The following is a 20,710-nucleotide window of genomic DNA, read 5'->3' as shown; positions in this document are numbered from 1 at the left end:
TGTTGTGCACTATTATTTCTCACAGCTTATGTGATTGCTCAGACCCGTGGAAGCTTGCAGAGAACATTGGTTTTATGCTAAATGTGTGCCTTTCGATGTTTGTGTAGGAGTTCTACGGGGATTTCATTGCCATCAATCCTCACGTCTTCTCCCTCAACCTGAAGGGCGTGGCCAAGGTAAAGATTGAATTCAATTGTCTTTGATGTAATTGATAAAGTAGCGAACATTGTTTGCAACCAGACTAGCCATGGTACTCCTGGAGCACGTATTTTTAAGCGCCTACTAGTGGTACAAAAAAGGTAATCTGTTAAAATATAGAATTATAAGCGAAAATACATTAACTATCATATGAGCGTGTATTTTTAAAAATACTTGTACATCAAGAAAATTTAATGTATAATACAAACGTGGGAGTTGAGATATTGAGGGAGTTAAGATATTTGGCCACTATTTTGCTGCTGCAGGTACCCAAAAACATAGTGAAAAGCAACAAAATTACAAGAAAAATTTGGTCCCTTTGAGTCACTGTAGTTTGTATTCCTTCTTGTGCTTTGTAGCACTCAATTTCACTTGCACTACACCAGTTGTTCTCAAATAGTGGGGCAGCCCTCCTTGGGGAGGAAAGGGGGGAGGGTTGTTGGGGGTAAGTGCATTTCACCCCTTTTTTTTTTACCTTTCAAAGAATTAAGTGCATTTGCACATCCACTACATTAGAGAGCAGTGGCGCTCTCATTGTTTACATTGAGCCTCCACACCGTGCATATAGCACAGAGTATAAGCTTTGAATATGAAGTGTAGATACAAAGTGACGCAGACCCTTGAGTGACCAAATTAAAAAAAGAATTAACCCAAATGAGGAGACAAACTTCTTGGGGGGAAAGGATTTCTTCGAGGGGGGCGTGACAAAAAAATAATTGAGAAGCACTACACTACACAGGGACATGTATTGGTCAAATAATACACACTGTCCCTTTAAAAGATAAAAACAAGATAAAAGAAAGCCAGGATAAATAGTCAAAAATATTGACAAGGAAGTGCTTAGAGATTGGCCTGAGTCAGGAGGGTCAAATTCATTTGGGTTTGGGCCACATGGTAGAAAAAAAAAACTCACGGGGGCCATTCTAGTAGATTAAAGAAAGAGACAGAAAGAGACCGAGAGGGGGAGAAAGAGAAGAGATGGTGAGAAAAGAAAGATAAGGAAAAAGTGATAAATGGATATAAAGAGAAAAAAGAGAGAGACAGAGAGCGATAAAGAAAGAGGGAGTGAGACAGAGTGAGAAAGATAAAGAAAGACAGAGAGATAAAGAGAGAGTGAAAGACTGACAGAGATAAAGAGAGAGTGAAAGAGAGCCAGAGAGACGAGAGAGTGAAAGAAAGAGGGACATAGATAAAGAGGGATAAAAAGATGAGAGAGTGAAAGAAAGACAGAGAGAGTGAAAGAGGAGGTTAAAAATTAATGAGAGAAAGACACACATTGACAAAGAAAAAAAGGAGTGAGAAAGAGAAAGAAAACGAGAGAGAGAAAAAAGTGTGAAAAAAGAGAGAGAAAGTAATACAGAAATGGAAAACTAGCTGGAAAGCCCTTAGCCGCTGCACTTGTACGCGCTGCCATTTTTTGTATTGAAATGAAACAAGATGGCTGCTCACGTGCACGTCAGGGGCGGAGCTGGGAGCCGTCCATGTTGTGGCGTTGCACGCAGGGCCTTACCTCCGTTCTATTGGCCCTCAAGAAGTGCCCCATGATTCGCTACCAGCTCTCCTCCGACATGGCCAAACGATTGGCCGAGTGTGTCAAGGTGAGTGCAAGCCAAGGCCAATTGCTGATAGTGCCGCCCACCGTGACCAATGACCCCTCGGCCTCGACCCAAACAGCAAATCATCACCAAGGAGTATGAGCTTTTTGACTTCAGGAAGACGGAAGTCCCGCCCCTTTTGCTCATCCTTGACCGAAGCGACGACGCCATCACGCCATTGCTCAATCAGGTGAGCCAATACAGCACGTCATCCACAACCAATATCGTCACGGGTATTCTTGTTTTTTTTTCCGACAACCGGCTCTTTGAGCTCGACTCGCCCCAAAAAAAAAACCTTTTAGTTGGAATCCCAACTCTTTTTAGACAACCGGCTCTTTGAGCTCGACTCGCCCCAAAAAAAAAAACCTTTTAGTTGGAATCCCAACTCTTTTTAGACAACCAGCTCTTTTGTCTACACTTAATAAAAAGGGCCAACTGATGGAAATCGCGACTCTTTTGGATAAAACAACCAAAAAGGCATCCAGAAAAAACACTGACAGATGACGAAAAACTACCAAAAACAAACCCTACCCCACAACTTAAAAACCGACCTAAAAAAAATTAACATGAAAAATGACCAAATATAGGCCAAAAACCCCCCCAACTAAAAGCGACCTGAAAAAACACTACAAATTAAAAGGTGACCAAAAAAGATTGAAAAACAACCCAAGAAATTACCTAAAAATATGACCAAAAAAATGACAGAAAAAAACGACTTTAATAAAATAATTAAAAGAGCTGGCAGACGGGAATCCCAGCTGATTTTAGAGAACCGGCTTTTTCAGTTTGGCTCCGCTCACTAATAAGAACTGACTAATGGGAATCCCAGCTCTTTTTTGACCATTAAACCGTTCGACTCGGATAGGAATCCCGGCTCTTTTTAGACAACCAGCTCTTTTAATTCGGCTCACTAAAAAGAGTCGAATGATGGGAATGCTGACTCTATTTAGACAACTGTCCCTTTAGGCTCGGCTCACTACAAAGAGCCAATTGGCCAGAATCATGGCTCTTTTTGGAAAACCGGGTGTCAGAGTGCTGAACTCACTCCCTGCTCTGCCATCCTTCCTCACAGCCTCTCTCTCCCTATTTCCTGCTCCACCTAGAGCCTGACTCTACCTTTTTTTCAACCAATAGACACCCACTGCCTTCAGGAAACTGCGTCACTTTAACACTTTATTACCCAAATAAGCTAACCTTGCTCATTGCACAATCATGTACATTTGCATGACTCAGAACTTTGGTTTACAAAGGTACCATATGCAGTTTTTAACTCATGTGTTCGCACTTTCTGTTTTCGTGTCATACTGTCTGTGTGTCTCACAAAGGGATTTTTTTTATCTTCTAGACACTGAGGGCTGAAAGAAACGTAATTCCAATTCTCTGTTTATGCTGCAGAATTTACAATAAAGCAGACTTTTGACTTTGACTTTTGTCCCGGCTCACTGATTGGAAAAAGTGTCTCTTTCAGCTCAGCTCACTGAAAAGAGCCGATTGATGGGAATCACGGCTCTTTTTAGAAAACAGGCTGTTTTTACTCTGCTCACTAAAAAGAGCTGGTCCTTTCCCCTTCCCGGAGTTTTTGTGGCTATAATTCATTTATATCTATGAAGTTATTGTGTAACATAACCACAAGGGCAGTAGCTCAGGAGGTAGAGTGCTCGTCTTGGGATCAAGAGATCGCAGTTCGAATCCTGGCCCCTCCGTGTCACATGTCGAAGTGTCCTTGAGTAAGACACTGAACCCCTAATGCCCCCAATAAGCAGGTTTGCGCCTTACATGGCTGCACGGCCGCTATTGGGAAATGTGAAGCACATTGTAAAGCGCTTTGGGAAGTCATTGACTTGAAAAGCGCTATATAAATGCAGTTTATTTCATTTCATAAAATGTATATGTATAATTTTTAAAAACTATAATATGATCTCCACAATTATTGATGGGAATTCTGGCTCATTGTAAAAAACGGCTATTTCGGCATGGAATACTATTTCAGATACCATTCACCTCCTGATTGATAGTGAGCTGGCTCGTGGTGCTCAATCTAAAGAAATAAACTACCTGAAAAAAACACTACAAAGTAAAATGTGACCAAAACAAGACTGAAAAACCACCCAAGAAATTACCCACCAAAAATGACAGAGAACGACTTTAAAAAAAAGACTTAAAAAAGCAGACCGACTGGAATCATAAAGCCGTTACGTTCATAAATACCACATCACTATTTCAAAGGGAGCCTGCTCCTGATTGTTGGGCAGCTGGCTCCTGGTGTTCACTTCAAATAGAGCTTTTATGTTTGTGAACGATACATCACAATGTCTGAAATTGATTGGCATCGGTTTTGGCATGCATGGCGGTGCAGTGGACGTACCAGGCAATGGTCCATGAGCTCCTAGGCCTGAACAACAACCGCATCGACTTGTCCCGGGTGCCCGGCATCAGCAAAGATCTTCGCGAGGTGGTCCTGTCCGCCGACAACGACGATTTTTACGCCAACGTGAGTGGCCACCGACCATGCTAGTAGCCACGCCCTCACATCAATAACATAGTGGGCCTGTCCTCCCCCAGAACTTGTACTTAAATTTTGGCGAGATCGGCAGCAACATCAAGAACCTGATGGAGGACTTCCAGAAGAAGAAACCCAAGGGCCAACAGAAGCTGGAGTCGATCTCTGACATGAAGGTGCTGTTGTGGTTTCGTTAATTTGGCGTTTGTCGCTAACCACAGCTCCCCTACAGGCCTTCGTTGACAACTACCCGCAGTTCAAGAAGATGTCGGGCACTGTGTCCAAGCACGTGACTGTGGTGGGTGAGCTCTCCCGCCTGGTGGCGGAGCGCCACCTGATGGAGGTTTCAGAAGTGGAGCAGGAGCTAGCCTGCCAGAATGACCACACCAGTGCCCAGCAGGTTGGGAAACAGGCGATCGCAGCGGAAAAACACTAGCATCTTTAGGAGCTCAATAAATCGTTTTCATAAACAATCGATTTACCCTATTTTCCTCACTATAAGACACACTGGATTATTATGGCACCCTCCCAAAATAGTCTTCTGTGGTACATTTTTCGCTTATGAAGAACACTGGACTCTCAGGCACATTTAATTAAAACTACATTCCATTATCTGCACCGCTTATCCTCAGTAGGGTCCTCGGGCAGTGGGCAGGGGACACCGTGAACTGGTTGCCAGCCAGTCGCAGGGCACACAGGGACAGACAACTCGCCTGCTCATTCACACCTCGGGACCATTTCTGGCCAATTAACCTGACAATGAAATGTTTTCGGAATGTGGAAGGAAACCGGAGTGCCCGGAGGCAACCGACGCAAGCACAGGGGGAACATGCAAACTCCACACAGGAAGGTTTGATCCCATGACCTCAGAACTGTGCCGCAGACACACTAACCACTGCCCCACCGTGCTGCATTTAAATGAATTCAATACATTTAAATCAAAATAATTTATTTCATAGAACATAAATTAACATTATGACATATGGTTTCACCCCTATAATGAATTTTAGCAACAAAAAAATTAACATGTTAATCACAAGAGGGTTCTTGAAGACCACTCTTTATTCTCAAAGGCAGAACAGTTACCGTATGCAGTATCCTTTAACAACAATTCAAACAAGATTACTTAACAAAAATCTTAATTAAAGTTATCACAATACGTTTCATACTTACGGACAAGTATTGTGCAACGCTACAACAAAAGAGGATTTGCATCAACCATTCTAAAGTTGGTGTCCATGTTCTGCGCTTCTTTTGTTTCCTTTCAGCAACAAACATGTTTACCATGAGAGGGCACTCAAGACCACCCTACATGTTTCTCAAAGGCAGGACAGTTATCATATACAGCAGGGGTTGAGAAGGTTTTTGACCCAAAGAGCCTTACTAGTAAAATATGTTGATTTTGTTTTTCTTCTCAGAGAGCTATACCATATACTGGACTGTCTCAGAAAATTAGAATATTGTGATAAAGTTCTTTATTTTCTGTAATGCAATTAAAAAAACAAAAATGTCATACATTCTGGATTCATTACACATCAACTGAACTATTTCAAGCCTTTTATTATTTGAATATTGCTGATTTTGGCTTACAGCTGAAAAAAACTCAAAAATCCTATCTCAAAATATTAGAATACTTCCTCAGACCAAGTAAAAAAATAATTTTATAACAGCAAAACTAAATCAAACATTTGAAAATGTCCATTGATGCACTCAGTACTTGGTTGGGAATCCTTTTGCACGGATTACTGCATCAATCCGGCGTGGCATGGAGGCAATCAGCCTGTGGCATTGCCGAGGTGTTATTAATAATAATATAATAATAATTTCCTTGTATTGTCATTCTGTGTAACAATGTACACAGAACGAAATGTCGATTGCACCTGACCCGTTGTAGCGAGCCGATGCAGCCGCAGCCAACAGAGGGCGCCGCCGACCACTTTTAAAGTCTTAGGAATGACTCGGCCGGGGCGCGAACCACCGACCTCCCAGTCTCAAAGCGGGCGCCTTACCATCTAGGCTACTGAGCTGGTTGATGCCCAGGATGCTTCGATAGCGGCCTTCAGCTCATTTGCATTTGCAGGTCTGGTGTCTTTCATCTTCTTCTTAACTATACCCCACAAATTCTCGATGGGGTTCAGGTCAGGGGAATTAGCAGGCCAATCAAGGACAGTGATGCCGTGGTCAGTGCACCAGTTACTGGTGGTTTTGGCACTGTGGGCAGGTGCCAGATCATGCTGGAAAATGAAATCCTCATCTCCATAGAGCTTTTCAGCAGATGGAAGCATGTAGTGCTCTAAAATCTCTTGGTACACAGTTGCATTTACTCTGGACTTGATGAAACACAGTGGACCAACACCAGCAGCTGACATGGCTCCCCAAACCATTGCTGACTGTGGGAACTTCACACTGGATTTCAAGCAACTTGGATTTTGCTCCTCTCCAGCCTTTCTCCAGACTCTGGCGCCTTGACTTCCAAATGAAATGCAAAACTTGCTTTCGTCTGAAAAGAGGACTTTGGACCACTCTGCAACTGTCCAGTGCTTCTTCTCCATAGCCCAAGTCAGACGCTTCTTCCGTTGTCTTGAGTTCAGAAGTGTCTTGACCATGGGAATACGGCTATGTAGCCCATTTCCCGGACACATCTGTGAACTGTGGCTTTTGATACCTGGACCCCAGCTTCAGCCCACTGTCTTTGAAGCTCCCCCAAATTCTGGAAGCGGCTCTTCTTAACAATTTTGTTAAGGCTGCGGTCATCTCTCTTGGTTGTGCAGCGTTTCCGGCCACATTTTTCCCTTCCAACAGACTTTTTGTGGATATGCTTTGAAACTGCACTCTGTGAACAGCCTGCTCTTTGAGAAATTTCTTTTTGTGTCTTACCCTCCTGATGGAGGGTATCAATGATGGTCCTCTGGACAGCAGTCACATCAGCAGTCTTCCTCATACTTGTGATTTAGTTTACTGAACCAAGCTGAGTGTTTTTAAGGCTCAGGAAACCTCGCAAGGTGTTTCGAGTTAATTAGATGATTCAGGTGATTAGTTGAATAGCCTACTTGTATACTTTTTCATGATATTCTAATATTTTGAGATAGGATTTTTGAGTTTTCTTAAGCTGTAAGCCAAATTTAGCAATATTAAAATAATAAAAGGCTTGAAATAGTTCAGTTGATGTGTGATGAATCCAGAATGTATGACATTTTTGTTTTTTTAATTGCATTACAGAAAATAAAGAACTTTATCACAATATTCTAATTTTCTGAGACAGTCCAGTATTTTAAGACAAACCAAACCTGCTCTTCAGAAAAAATAGCTAATTTTTCAGCGCATTTTGTTTCTTTGTGTGACGTTCGATGATTTGATCACATTTATGACATAATATTGCCACAGCCAATGTCCAATATGAACAAATAAACCACTTCAAACTTGTTTCCCTACCACAGTTTCTTAAGATAATTGAGGCTAATTTTGACCTTCATTTTTTCCTCAAAAATGGTTTCAAAACAAGATGCAATAATAATAATCATAATTCAAAAGCAGAGTTCTTTAGTAAATATGTCACAAAAAACTGCAACTGAACAAGTGATGGAACTATTTCCATTTAGTGCATGTTTGAGAGAGAGGGGAGCGTGCTGTGTTGCATAGCTGCGCCCACTCGTACCACTTACCCGATCGAATTGTTCTGTGTGGTTGGCTATTGTTTGTGGGTTGTTACATTTATATGTGAGTTTTTTACCCAAAAGTCTCCCAACAGTGAACATATATTATTTAAGGAGCTTTCATATAAAGGATTTTTTTAAAGATATACAGCCAAAATAGTGTCTGTTGGTGACGCTGTGGTTAAAACTGTGCCCTTTATATAATGGACCTAACTCCATTCTTGATTAGAGTAGCTTTGGCAAAGCAAGATCTAATCCTGCATTATGCTTGTGAAAATTGGAACTTTATTTAAGAATTTGCTCAAACAGCATTTTATCACTGATGTATACTCATGAAAAGAGCCAAAGGTTCCCGACCCCCTGATGTACAGTATCTTTTCATTGTAACCTACATTTCCAATTTTATGCACCATATTTACCGGTATGTAAGGCTTATTTTTACATTTTGATTTGCAGGGAACTACATAAGCAGTATGGAGACTAGAATAATTGGAAAATTAAAATAGAGGTCTGAAAAAAAGGCTGCTTTGGTAAATAAAAAGTGATCTGCTCAGGATTAGTTTTTGGTTAGTCTTCTCGCATTAAATTCAATTATTAGGCACAATTCTGATGGGTACTGTTTTGACATCATTTTGAGCGATAACTGGACCATTTCTTGATTAAATTTGTGTCCTTTTCGTGTTCTGTGGAATCCAGCAAGAGATGTCGAAAGTTCCAGCATTCCATACAAACGTTAGTATGTGACTAAGATCTATTTTGTGCCCAGAATGTGCGGCGGTTGCTACAAAACCCCAGCGTGACAGAGCCGGATGCCGTCCGTCTGGTGGCGCTATACGCGCTACGCTACGAGCGTCATAGCAACAGTGTCCTGCCCGCTCTCATGGACCTGCTGGCCAAAAGGGGTGCGTCCGACAGGCAACGCAAGGTAATCAAGAAGGACGGTAGTTTTCTTATCTTGTCCTTCTTGTTTTTGTTAAATTTCAGGTGAGGAAAGAATCAGAACTGCTTCCCAAGAAGTTTTGAATGTAAATGTAAATGGTCTGCATTTATATAGTGCTTTTCAAGTCAATGAAGACCTCCCAAAGCGCTTTACAATGTGCTTCACACTTTTCCTTTTTACATACTAACTAACCGATAACAGCGTCAGCCATGCAAGGCAACTACCTGCTATCGGGGGCATTAGGGGTTCAGTGTCTTGCCCAAGGACACTTCGACATGTAACACGGAGGAGCCGGGAGTCGATCCCAAGACGATCGCTCTGCCTCCTGAGCTAATGCTGCCCCATGGCAGAATGGCAGAATATTCTGGACACAATTTTGCTATTGAACCTTTGCACACACGTGACCTAACCACCTGACGACACCATGACGGAAGGCAGTGAACCGTTGTAAATAATAGGTGAGGCCAGTAAACGGTAGACAACAACAACAAAAAAACTATAGTATTTAACACCATTGGCAATGACTCGTCAAACAAATATTGTACAGCTATCAAATGAGGTGGCTTTCCTTGGAAAGCACAAAGAGCACTATTAAGAGAAATTGGGGATAGCAGCACTAGCTACCGACCCATACTTTCTTCCTCCTGCCATATTTAAAGATCTAATCAAATAGTCCAGTCTGCCCAAATTCAGTCCACACAATCTGTACCACTATATTGTAAATGGTGTATCACCATACTGATCTAAAAGCTTATAAATCTGGATGCTTACCACTCTGTAGCCGGTTGGGTTACCAGTACGAGTTTCTCACTGATGCAGGGAGGCACCTCAACATTGTAAAGGTAAGACACTAACGTTAACTGTTTATGCTGATATGTTTTATGCAGAGTGCCATCAAATCTCAAATCAACTGCAACCGAAAGCTGCTAACATTTTTTTATCAATATTGTGGCTAAATTTCACTTCCCTGCAGAACCCCCCGCCCCATTCGAAAGCGCACCGTTTTTTGTGTTAACCCCTTAACATTCCGAAAGCCCGCCGGACTTTCGATTAACAAAATATGTGTCTTTACGATGTCACCAGTCAATGAAATATGCCATGGCAATTATTGCTGGAAAGCTTAAACTTTTGCCATTCAAGATATGGCGACCATTTCAAAATATACTTATCACAGAAACATCACGATCAGTCTCAAACAAAAAATAAGAATATTATAGAGCCGGCGTAATTTGAGTAAGACGTCGTCTTGAAGCCATCAAATTCAATTAAAGTACACAGTTATGGCCTCCTTACATTTGCAAGAATCTAGTGAATCCAACCGTGTAAAATATTTACTACAAAACACACGAATAATGACGACATATAAAAAAAGATCCGCCTAAAAGCTTGTCTGCTTTGTTAGATATTTCTTCATGTAATTCATTCATTTCGTTCCAAAACTCACCTTAAAAAAATAAACAGACTACTCAGATGACTTCCGGCATATCCTTCTGATTGACACCACTCTGCCAAACAGTCCCGCTTGTTTGATAAAAGGTAGATTGCTTTCTGTAGTTTCGAATATTTTCAGCCAGTAGTCATCAAATTCAATGATGATTGACACATTAGCCAATGAAAATATTATTTTATGCTGTTTTCTGGGGGGTGCATTCGATTCAGACCCGAAAATAACGCGCGCAAGGCAGTCTGGGAATCACCATTTTTACGCTGAAGTGTGCACAATCATTGATTTGATTTGACAACTCTTGCACAATGTCTAAAAATGTAGCCAAATTAAATTTACATTTTGCAAAGGTTTTAGTGTTGTTAACTGCTTGTCTCCAAATGGCCACCTTTTGGAAACGCCTAAACCTTCACTCAGAAAAATGCTTAAAATACAATGTTTAGTTTTTCTTATTGTGATCAAAGTTGAAAAGGTACCGGCTAAGTCTTCAAGCTATTGCCTCATCTGTTTTCCAGCTAAAATGCCCATGCTACACTCAATTGCTGGCATTTGTTTGCAAAAAAAAACAAAAACAGTGAGAATAAAAATGTTCTATTTCCGTGTGTTCCAATTCAGATTACTCAATGTTTGTAGCACATGCAGTGATTTATTCAGTTTGGCAGAACGTCACTTTTAGAAGCGACCAAAACCGTCCATATGCTCCAAATGGTTCAACACCAGTACAGTGGAACCTCCTTTGCGGTTCGACGTTCGCGGCTTCAGAGCTTCGCGGTCTGTAATGGTTAATTATTATTATTATTATTATTAATTAATTAATTAATTAATTAATTAATTAATTAATTAATTAATTAATTAATTAATTAATTAATTAATTAATTAATTAATTAATTTTTTATTTGAAGGGGCGTCGCTGCTTCGCAGATTTTCACTTTTTGCGGGTTTTTTCAGCGGACGCGGGTTAAGGTGGCCGGCTGGATGGGCCGGGGAAGGGGTGGGAGGTCACTCCCGGGCCGCGCGACGCAGCGAGTTCGGCGGACGCGGCGCCACATGGCGCGACGCGAGAAAAGGCGGCGGCGTCCGAAGACCCCAGTAGGCGACAGGCGGCCGTCCGCGCGCGGCGTGCAAAAGGCGGCAGACGTGTGCGGCACCCCCGTAACTGTGTCGGTGTCGTGCGTATCGCGCCCGAACGACACCCGCGGTGCGGCGCAAATAAAAACCCTGTCGTGAATTTGTCTCCGATCGTCCCGGGCGGACGTAAAATCGCCCACCTGTACGACTCTTAGCGGTGGATCACTCGGCTCGTGCGTCGATGAAGAACGCAGCAAGCTGCGAGAACTAATGTGATTTGCAGCTGCGATTGGCTGGCAACCAGTTCAGGGTGTCCCCTCCCCATTGCCCGGAGATGGCTGGGATGCCCCCCCGCGACCCTAATAAGGATAAGCGGTGCAGATAATGAGATGAGATTCTTTTTTTTTTTTTTTTTTTGAAGGGGCGTCGCTACTTCGCAGATTTTCACTTTTAGCGGGTGGTTTTGGTCCCCATTAACCGGGTCTAAAAAAATAATAATTAATTTTTTTTTTTTTTTTTTGAAGGGTCATCGCTACTTCGCAGATTTTCACTTTTTGCAGGTGGTTTTGTTCCCCATTAACAGGGTCTAAAACAATAATAATGGGTGAAAAAAAACAAAAAACTTTTTTTCACGGATTTTCAATTATCGCGGGTGGTTTTGGTCCCCATTAACCGCGATAACCGAGGTCTTACTGTACTCATTTTATTTTGGGTAGGTCTTGGATTGGGATTTTAGGCGTATTTGACTGGAATTTTAAGGGGTTAATCATGCAAATCAATATTCTTAATACATACATTATACAGACTACAATAGTGACACCCATTCTGTCAGACACTCAACGCTGAAAAACATAGGAAAAACCGAGTGTGCGTTCACGTTTACGGGTGTGAGATTCTTTTGCAGGTGCGTCCAGGTTAGCCACAACCCTCGTACCTACTTAACATTAAATTGATCGGAAATAAATGAAACGTACTTTTAAAAAAATATTTGCTGCACATCCGAGAATCGTTTGAGGGCTGGGAGTCCCTCTGTTTGATTGCAGATGAACATTGCCATCTTCTGTTTTCATCAAAAGGGATATCATAAAATTCCAAAATTAGCTTTAGAACCATGCCCGCTGGCACAGTCCACACAAAGTAATAAATCACACTCGAAAAAGTCGTGGTTATATTCTTCTGTTGTGGTTATTAGTATTTGTTTAAACTCAAATTCTCATTCAAGTGCTGCCCACTGAGATGGGGTTCTTGCCATCCGTCATGACTCTCATTCTGCTGAGGAAGGCAACGTGACGTCTCGTGCAAAGGGCCAATATATAAACGCTACAATTTGACACAAGTGTATCAATGTAACATTTAAAGCAAGCTGTTTGTACTTTTCAGAGTCATTGCAAAACCGCTTTTGGAGCTCTGAGTTGTTTTCCATTCTTTGATCAATATTTTGCTGTCAGACACTTTGACAGCTTGCCTCTACAGTGTTATCTTGTGGACGCTGGACATGTTGAAATTGAGTTGCTCTTGTGGATAGCACAACAATATGAATATATGGCTAAAGTTGATACACTTCCTTGTATAGTCTTCACAGCCTAAAACAGTTAACAATAACCTAATATAAAGACCAAACCCTAACCCTAAATCCTAAACCTTATAAACTCAATAACTAAGATTGAAGGCTGTTTTACCCCCCTCAATCGTTTTATGCTGTATTAACTCGAGGACCGAAGTGACATTGCCAACAAACATTTTTTATCTTTGATCTATAATCAGTTGTCAGTCATTTCGGAAAATTAAGTTATTTTTCCATTGTCGATCAATATCCTGCTTTCAGCCATTTGGTGAGCTGCAGTTTGTTAGAGGACAGTCAAATTTTTATCTTGTCCGTCACATGTTGGAGGAATGTCGGCTGATGAGAATCTTGTAGAATCCAAAATATTTCTCAAGAGGTTTTTTAATGGCAGAATATTCTGAACACCGCTATGATACAGACAACCTATAGCAATTGATGTGTCATTTTAAAGCAAGCTTTTTATACTCTTTCTGAGGAAGAACAAAATTCAAGCGGAGACTGTGACTGCCGTTTTCTGCTTGCTATCGGTTGCACATTTTTCGTGTAATCAGCCAATTTGGGTTTGCACAAATTCCTGTTATCATCAAAATAGACAGCTTATTGATCTTTCCACGTTGCACAAAATCTGTTATCAGTTATTTCGGAGATTTGCCCATGCACCACTGTATCGTGGCTCTTGACATTAGCTTGAACTTCTTGTCAAGTCACATCACATTGATTTGTCTTGCCCTTTATCACAAAAACTCTCAAAGGGCTCCACAGACCACCATTACAACATCCCCTGATCTGAAACTTACATGAGGGCAAGGAAAAACTCAAAAAAACTAAAAATTAAGAAACCTTGAGAATGGGTGTAATTCAGTTCAGTAATTACTGAAAAGTCGTAAAACTGTGAAAAAAGTAAATTCAAAAGACAAGCTTCCCGTCTCAAAATCTTGGCCAATGCAGCAGGTTCTAGATGTTCTAGATGCATGCATCATGAGTTGAAGGTTCTCGACATTAGTTTGGTCTTCTGGTTTGCACCAAAAACATCAATTTAACACGAAGGTCATAGTTGAATTTTTGGTAATGGCAATATTGGCAAAATCAGAGACTGAAAATGGACTGCTTCTCGAGAAGTTTTCAAATGGCAGGATATTCTGGACACATTTGTGATATAGACGAAGGTGAGATTCTAGCTACAGTACGTCAGTCACATTTGGAATCGAGCTTCTGGTTTGCACGAAAAGTATACATTTTTTGTAAAAGTTGATCTACTTCGTGTACAGTATTGTCTTAACTAACCAAACCTGCTGGACTTTGGCGAGCAGTTAAAAAATGTCCGCTTTTCCTGTGCTCGCCAGATGGTCCAGTGTGTGGTGGAGTACGGCGGAAAACGAGTCAGAGGAAGCGACCTGATCACGCCCACTGACGCTGTCTCCATCACTAAGCAGTTCTTCAAAGGCCTGAAGGTAAGTGGCCACACCCCCTGGGCTGCGCCCCCTGACAAGTGTGTTATTAGGGCAGGGGTGTCCAACTCATTTGAGCTTGGAGGGGCAACATGGTATAAAACACTTTCGTGGGGGCCAGACTAGTAGATTAGATAGAAACAGATAAAGTGGTAGAGAAAGAGTAAGAGATGAAATAGAAAGTTAAAGAAAAAGAGAGGGAGAGAGAAAGAAAAACGGATAAATAAAAAAAAATGTAGGGAGGGAGAAAAAAAACTGGGGGGTAAAAAAGCAAGATAAAGAAAAAAGAGGGAAAAAGAAAGAGAGAAAGACAGAGATAGAAAACATTGAGCGAGAGAGAAAGAGAAAAAAGGGACAATGAAAAAGAGAGAAATTAAAAGAAAGGGAGAATTAAAAGAGAGAGACACACAGAGACAAGGAAAGTGAGAAAGAAAGAGAGAAAGGAAAAGGGATAGGAGAGGAAGAGAGAAAAAATAGAGAGAGGGAGATATAATAAATAATAATACACACTCTCCCTTTAAATTTCATCCTGAGGGTCGTGAATGGTCCTCAGGCTACAAATTTGAGACTCCTTTAGTGTTAGTCAGCAATTCGAGCTAAAATGGGTTTATTTTGCGAGTGGCGCCTGGCCTTGCTGACCTTCAGTGGACATATTTAAAACTGCAGCTCACTTTTCTCTCATGCTCCACTCGGCATTGTCTCTCGGTTCACATTTTGCCCACGGGCCCTGACTTTGCCCCATCTCCGGTAGGGCGTCGAGAACGTGTACGCGCAACATCAACCCCTTCTTCACGACACACTAGATCAACTCCTCAAAGGTCGTTTGAAGGACAGCCAGTTTCCTTATTTGGGAGCCAGCAGCCTCCGGGACCGGTAAGGGTTAGGGTTTAACAGGCGGAGCTCAGCCACACCCACATCGTTGGCGTTTACAGGCCTCAAGACGTGATCGTGTTTGTGATTGGAGGAGCCACTTACGAGGAAGCGCTTAGTGTGTACAATGTCAATCGCAACACAGCTGGCGTTAGAGTTGTGGTGGGCGGCACCAGCATGCTCAACACCAAAAGGTCTCTGACGGCACCCTCTTTTTCCACTGACTTTGCCCACTCCTGCACTGACTCCGCCCCTTGTGTGTCTGCAGCTTCCTGGAGGAAGTGATGTCATCAACAGGCGGCGGGGAGCGCTCGCAAGCAGCCGGTCGCCGTTAGAACAGACATTGAACATTGCGTGAAGTATTTATTTACATTCCTTATATGAGCAAAGAGGGAGTGGTTTCAGAATGCTAATTTTCTTGTTTCTTTGTTACAGAGGAGCAATCTGTAAAAATCAAATTAAATGTATTTGTAAAGCACTTTTTAGGCAACAATTTGGCACTCAGCGCTGTATAAAAGAATTCAGAGTGCAACTAGACAATAAAATCCCCTTTCCCTTCCCCTCCCAACACACCTTTTACACAGACACACACACAATGGTTAAAATACCTCCCTCCATCCATTATCTGCACCGCTTTTCTCAGCTACCTTCGGGCAATGGGCAGGGGACACCCTGAACTGGTTGCCAGCCAGTCGCAGGACACACAGAGACAGACAACTCACTTGCTCATTAACGCCTAGGGAAAATATGGACCGGCCAATTAACCTGACATGCATGTTTTTGGAATATGGGAGGAAACCCACGCAAGCACAGGGCGAACATGCAAACTACACACAGGATTGATCCCATGACCTCAGAACTGTGCCATGGACCACTAACCACTCAGCCGCCGTGTCACCCGGTTGAAATACAATATAAACAAAATAAATAGTAATAGAAATAAAATATAATTATGAAAAGGCACAGACTAACCATGTATGGAAGGGAGTGAGAGAGGCGTATCCACACTGATAGCAATTAATTAATGAAACTTTGGTTCCAAGATGAGAAAAATAAAATAAAACGAGTCAAAAACAATGTTAGCGTAACATGGCCGAAAAGGAATAGGAAGAACCATATGCCTTTTTCATCCTTTCCCTTTGACTTTCTTAATAGTTGTGTCTTACAGCTAGATCTCCTGTGTATTCATATGTAACAAACACCTCACGAATATAAATATTTACATAGGTCCTGTAGATGCACAGTCACTAAATCAGCATCGTTATCATCACCATAACTACTTTCACCGTCATCATTGCTGTCTCCATACATTTTCAGAACACTATATAATAAGAGTATCAATTATAATAATCTCATTACTGCTCATGGTCACAACTGACTGTTTTGTAGTGTGTGTTGTCCATCATACAAAGTACCGTCAATTCCGGACTATAGAGCGCACCTGATTATAAGCCGCACCCATCACATTTTAAGGGAAAAACCGATTTTTTTCCATACACAAGCCGCACCTGTATATAAGCCGCATGCACCCACATCAAACAAACACGAGATTAATCCAATCCAAACTTCAAGTCCCGCGATTGAAACTAAATGTCCCTCATTGAGGCACACAGTCTAAAAATCACTCCCAGCAAAATGAACGCAAAATGATATAGGTACTTTAAATTTGTTGCAGACCTGCAGATTCTGGGTGCCCGTTGATAGTAATCCAAGGAAAAAATGTGTATATTTCCAAAGGTAAGGGTGGGAAAAATATATATCCATTATTGTCCGCCATGTCCACAAAGACTCACCTTTACCGGTCCCCACTTTCCCATCAACGTTGGCGTTTGCTCCGCCCCTCTTTTTTAATTTGCTTGTGCAGAATAAATGTCTCAAATAAATACAAATAAATACATTACAAAAATATACAGTTGCAAATACATATTACACATATTTACAAAGAAAGACGGTACATCGAGAGAGTTTTAAAAGCTTTGATAATAATAATATAATTTTCATCCTAAACCGTGCCTTTGGGAGGTAGCCTCACGCTACTAAAAAGACGCTCGCATACCCGCAAGTTAGTCTGTTAAGAAAATAACGGCTGCAATCGTAGGAATCACGGCAGACCATCCACTTCTGCTTTCTAGATATTGATCTAGATTGTAATGAATTTGCATAATATAATGCTGAAAGCAATACAATAACAATAACAACATTCAACAATAATAAGAATAGTCATATAGTTGATAATTATAATAACAACAAAAAGATAATAGTCATGTTAATAGTTGTAATAATAATCATCATCATAATAGTTAGAATCTATCTATTTATCTATCTACCTTGGTCATATCCCTCAAGAGGGCTGACCGACAGCAAGACAAACACAATAACAAAGAAAATAAAAGGGAAAAAATAGCAAAAATACGCACACAAAACTTTTTGGACCATGGCCAACCCAAATGCCCAAACACCCAAACAAGTTAAGCACCTCGGCACCTAAATTCGTCATGCTTTCGTCCCTCCAGATGAAATGGGACACAAGAAAGCGGCCATGTCACTCGGGTCAGGGTGACACAACACACTCTTTTGTCCAACAGCAGGGCCCGACAGCTTTCACTGGTTTACCCCTGTCCCATCATACAGGTGCCCTGCCCATCCCTTAGAATGCGCCCAAACATGCCACTATCCTTTTACAACACCTCTCCACTCATTCCTATCACCAACAATAACTCTAGCTTTCACTAGATTTAGACCTCTTTCCTGCAGTGCATCATAACACCATCAATCCACGTCAATTGTTCTAATGAAACAAATTGATACAACAGAATGTTGTACTATCTTTTAATATGCCCGTCAATTTTTTTTTTACGTTTTATATCAGGATTTGTCTTCGTTCTTAGTGTAACGATTTTTTCACAAGTTATCTACAGATGTTTTCCTGATTTATTCTTATTATTAATTTGTACTGAATACTTCCCAAAATATTTTAATGGCACTATCCACATCCTCTGTACAATATTTTGTTTTCAGTTTTGTTTAAATTGGTCCTCATAAAGTGATTTAAATATCTCTTCAGTTCTTACTCATTTGTAAATATATTTTAATGTTGACTTTTGACTAGTAACCTTATCACACACTGGCTGGTGGTTAGAAATATCACAAACCAATAATCCACTAACGTTTGCAATTTCAATATTATTTGTAAAGATATTGTCAGTAAGTTTTGCACTGTGTGAAGTAATTCTACTGGGTCTTAATATAGTTGGGTATAAACTCATTCTGTTAAAATAGTCATCAGCAGGTTTATGGTTGTTTGGATTCATCAGGTCAATGTTGAAATATGCACATTATAACAATTTTGTGTTGATTATTACTGGATATGTTTTTTCAGGGGCGGCATGGCAGATGGGTGGTTAGCGCAGAGCTCCACGGTGTGGAGGTCATGGTTCAATTCCAGCTACCGCAGCTACCCTTGTGCAGAGTATGTATGTTCTTTTCGTGTTTGCTTGTGTTTTCTCTGGGAACACCAGTTTCTGGTCCAAATTGTCCCTTGTTGTAAATGAGCAAGTGAGTTTTATGTTTTTGGTGTGCCTTGCAACTGACTTAGCAATCGGTTCGGGGTGTCCCTTCCCCACTGCTCAAAGTCAGCTGGGAAGGGTTCCAGCACCCCCGCAACCCTATTGAGTCTAATTGCCGCACAAAATTGATGTTTTTTCGGCCCCATTTGTGAAAGGTTGTAGACTTGAGCCTTGTGATCTGTATACACAACTGACTATAATATTTCTCCTGTTTTCGTTTATATTTTCCATTGTTTAGCATTCAAGTAAATCATTTATTACCAATGACATGTTTTGTGTTTTAGATTTAAATCTCTTGTGCATGTATACAGAAACTCTTCCTCCTGTTTTGTTGATCTATTTACATTGTTAAAATTATAGTCATTCAATTCAAAATCATTGAACCTGGTTCCTCATTGAACCAGGTTTAAGAAATTGCAAGTATATATATGTACACAGTGTTCATTTTACCTCTGAAAAGTGATGGGTCCCGGGGACTCGCATGCTCAAAAATCTATGGGTCCCAACAGAGATCTATGGGTCCCCAAAATTTAGTGTTATCGGGGTTGAAATTGTAAATCGTTGACAAATATGTAATATAAATCTATATATTCATTCAGTTTTAATAATCACAGTTTATTGGTAATACAAATCAGTTATCTCGTCAAGATTTTCCAGTTCACAACTATATTGCAAATTATACAAAATAATATTGCTGAAATAATTATGTAAATCTATATTTTCATTCAGTTTTAATCATCACAGTTACCGTATTTTCTGCACTATAAGGCGCACCTAAAAGTCTTAATTTTTTTCAAAAGCTGACCATGCGCCCTATAATACAGTGCGCCTTATATATGGCTCAATATTAAATCGCAAGGTCTCACAACTTACGCAACAGCCGCCGACTCGATTTTCCCCCGAACGTGGAGTAGTCCGCGGTGTATGCTGGGATTTATATACCGGCGTTTCCTTGGCTGACAAATGTGTCAATCATCATTTGAATCAATCGCTATTGGCTAAAGTTATTCGGAGCATCGGATAGGCTAGAGGGCCGAAACAAACCCTGCAATTGGCAGAAAATGATGTGTCAATCATCAGTTGAATCGATCGCTATTGGCTGAAGTTATTCGGAGCCTCGGATTGGCTAGAGGGCCAAAACAAACCCTGCAATTGGCCGAAAAAGATGTGTCAATCATCCGTTAAATCGATCGCTATTGGCTGAAGTCATTCGGAGCCTCGGATAGGCTAGAGGGCCAAAACAAACCCTGCAATTGGCTGAAAAAGATGAATGAATAGCAAGCTTGCTAAACTACGCCATAAAGAAACATGTTTCATTAGTCTGTATTTGTAAACATTTTACTCTCCTGGATTTACTACACTCACGGTTGTAAGAAGACCATGATTGCGTATCATTCTTGAACGTGAGAACTTATGCGGCTTTATATTTTCCCGGTATCTTGTTTTAGAACGATCTTGATGTTGCTGTGATGAGTTGAGTGAATTAAACTCAATTCCAAGGGTTTATTGTCATATGCACAGTAAAGTTGCGAGCGAAAAAGAAAATAGAAACTAAGGAATGGTTGGCATTTCTTGAATCCCAAGACTTTAACCTTCCGAATGATATTTGAAATGATGCATTTGGGTGACATCGTACGGACACTGCATCCGCACGTGTCTACGACACGTATTTGCTTCTTTGCAAGCTTTGGGAATGTTAAGGGGGTAATCAGTTTGACTGAATCATCTGAATGTTTTGTCAACGTTCCCATTGTAGCGCCTTATAATCCCGTGCGCCTTATCTATAGAAGATATAAGACCAAAAACTATTTTTTGGGGGGTGCGCCCTATAACCCGGTGCGCCCTATAGTGCAGAAAATACGGT

General features: G+C 41.0%; 1 protein-coding gene and 1 pseudogene across 3 annotated transcripts in view; both read left to right on the top strand.

Annotated features, from left to right (window-relative positions):
- vps45 (vacuolar protein sorting 45 homolog) overlaps positions 1–19,110 on the top strand; it is a 53,048-nt gene extending 33,938 nt beyond the window's left edge. For 2 of the 3 annotated variants that reach the window (XM_088328229.1, XM_088328227.1), the window contains 13 exons: positions 108–176; positions 1,659–1,796; positions 1,873–1,983; positions 4,150–4,284; positions 4,356–4,469; positions 4,526–4,693; positions 8,713–8,848; positions 8,931–8,977; positions 14,306–14,413; positions 15,162–15,283; positions 15,343–15,474; positions 15,549–15,639; positions 18,660–19,110. In XM_088328229.1, coding sequence (XP_088184355.1) covers positions 108–176; positions 1,659–1,796; positions 1,873–1,983; positions 4,150–4,284; positions 4,356–4,469; positions 4,526–4,693; positions 8,713–8,848; positions 8,931–8,977; positions 14,306–14,413; positions 15,162–15,283; positions 15,343–15,474; positions 15,549–15,615 — 1,347 coding nt within the window. In that variant the 3' untranslated portion in view covers positions 15,616–15,639; positions 18,660–19,110. The remainder of the gene's footprint in view (positions 1–107; positions 177–1,658; positions 1,797–1,872; positions 1,984–4,149; positions 4,285–4,355; positions 4,470–4,525; positions 4,694–8,712; positions 8,849–8,930; positions 8,978–14,305; positions 14,414–15,161; positions 15,284–15,342; positions 15,475–15,548; positions 15,640–18,659) is intronic. The other variant, XM_088328228.1, reaches the window with a different exon arrangement.
- Positions 11,605–11,747, top strand: LOC148370571 (5.8S ribosomal RNA; annotated as a pseudogene).
- Positions 19,111–20,710: the final 1,600 nt, after the last annotated feature.

The sequence above is a fragment of the Urocampus carinirostris genome, chromosome 2, assembly GCF_059441175.1.
Source record: "Urocampus carinirostris isolate Australia breed hairy pipefish chromosome 2, RoL_Ucar_1.0, whole genome shotgun sequence".
In the NCBI taxonomy this organism is placed as follows: domain Eukaryota; kingdom Metazoa; phylum Chordata; class Actinopteri; order Syngnathiformes; family Syngnathidae; genus Urocampus; species Urocampus carinirostris.
This window is presented reverse-complemented; position numbering and strand designations above follow the sequence as displayed.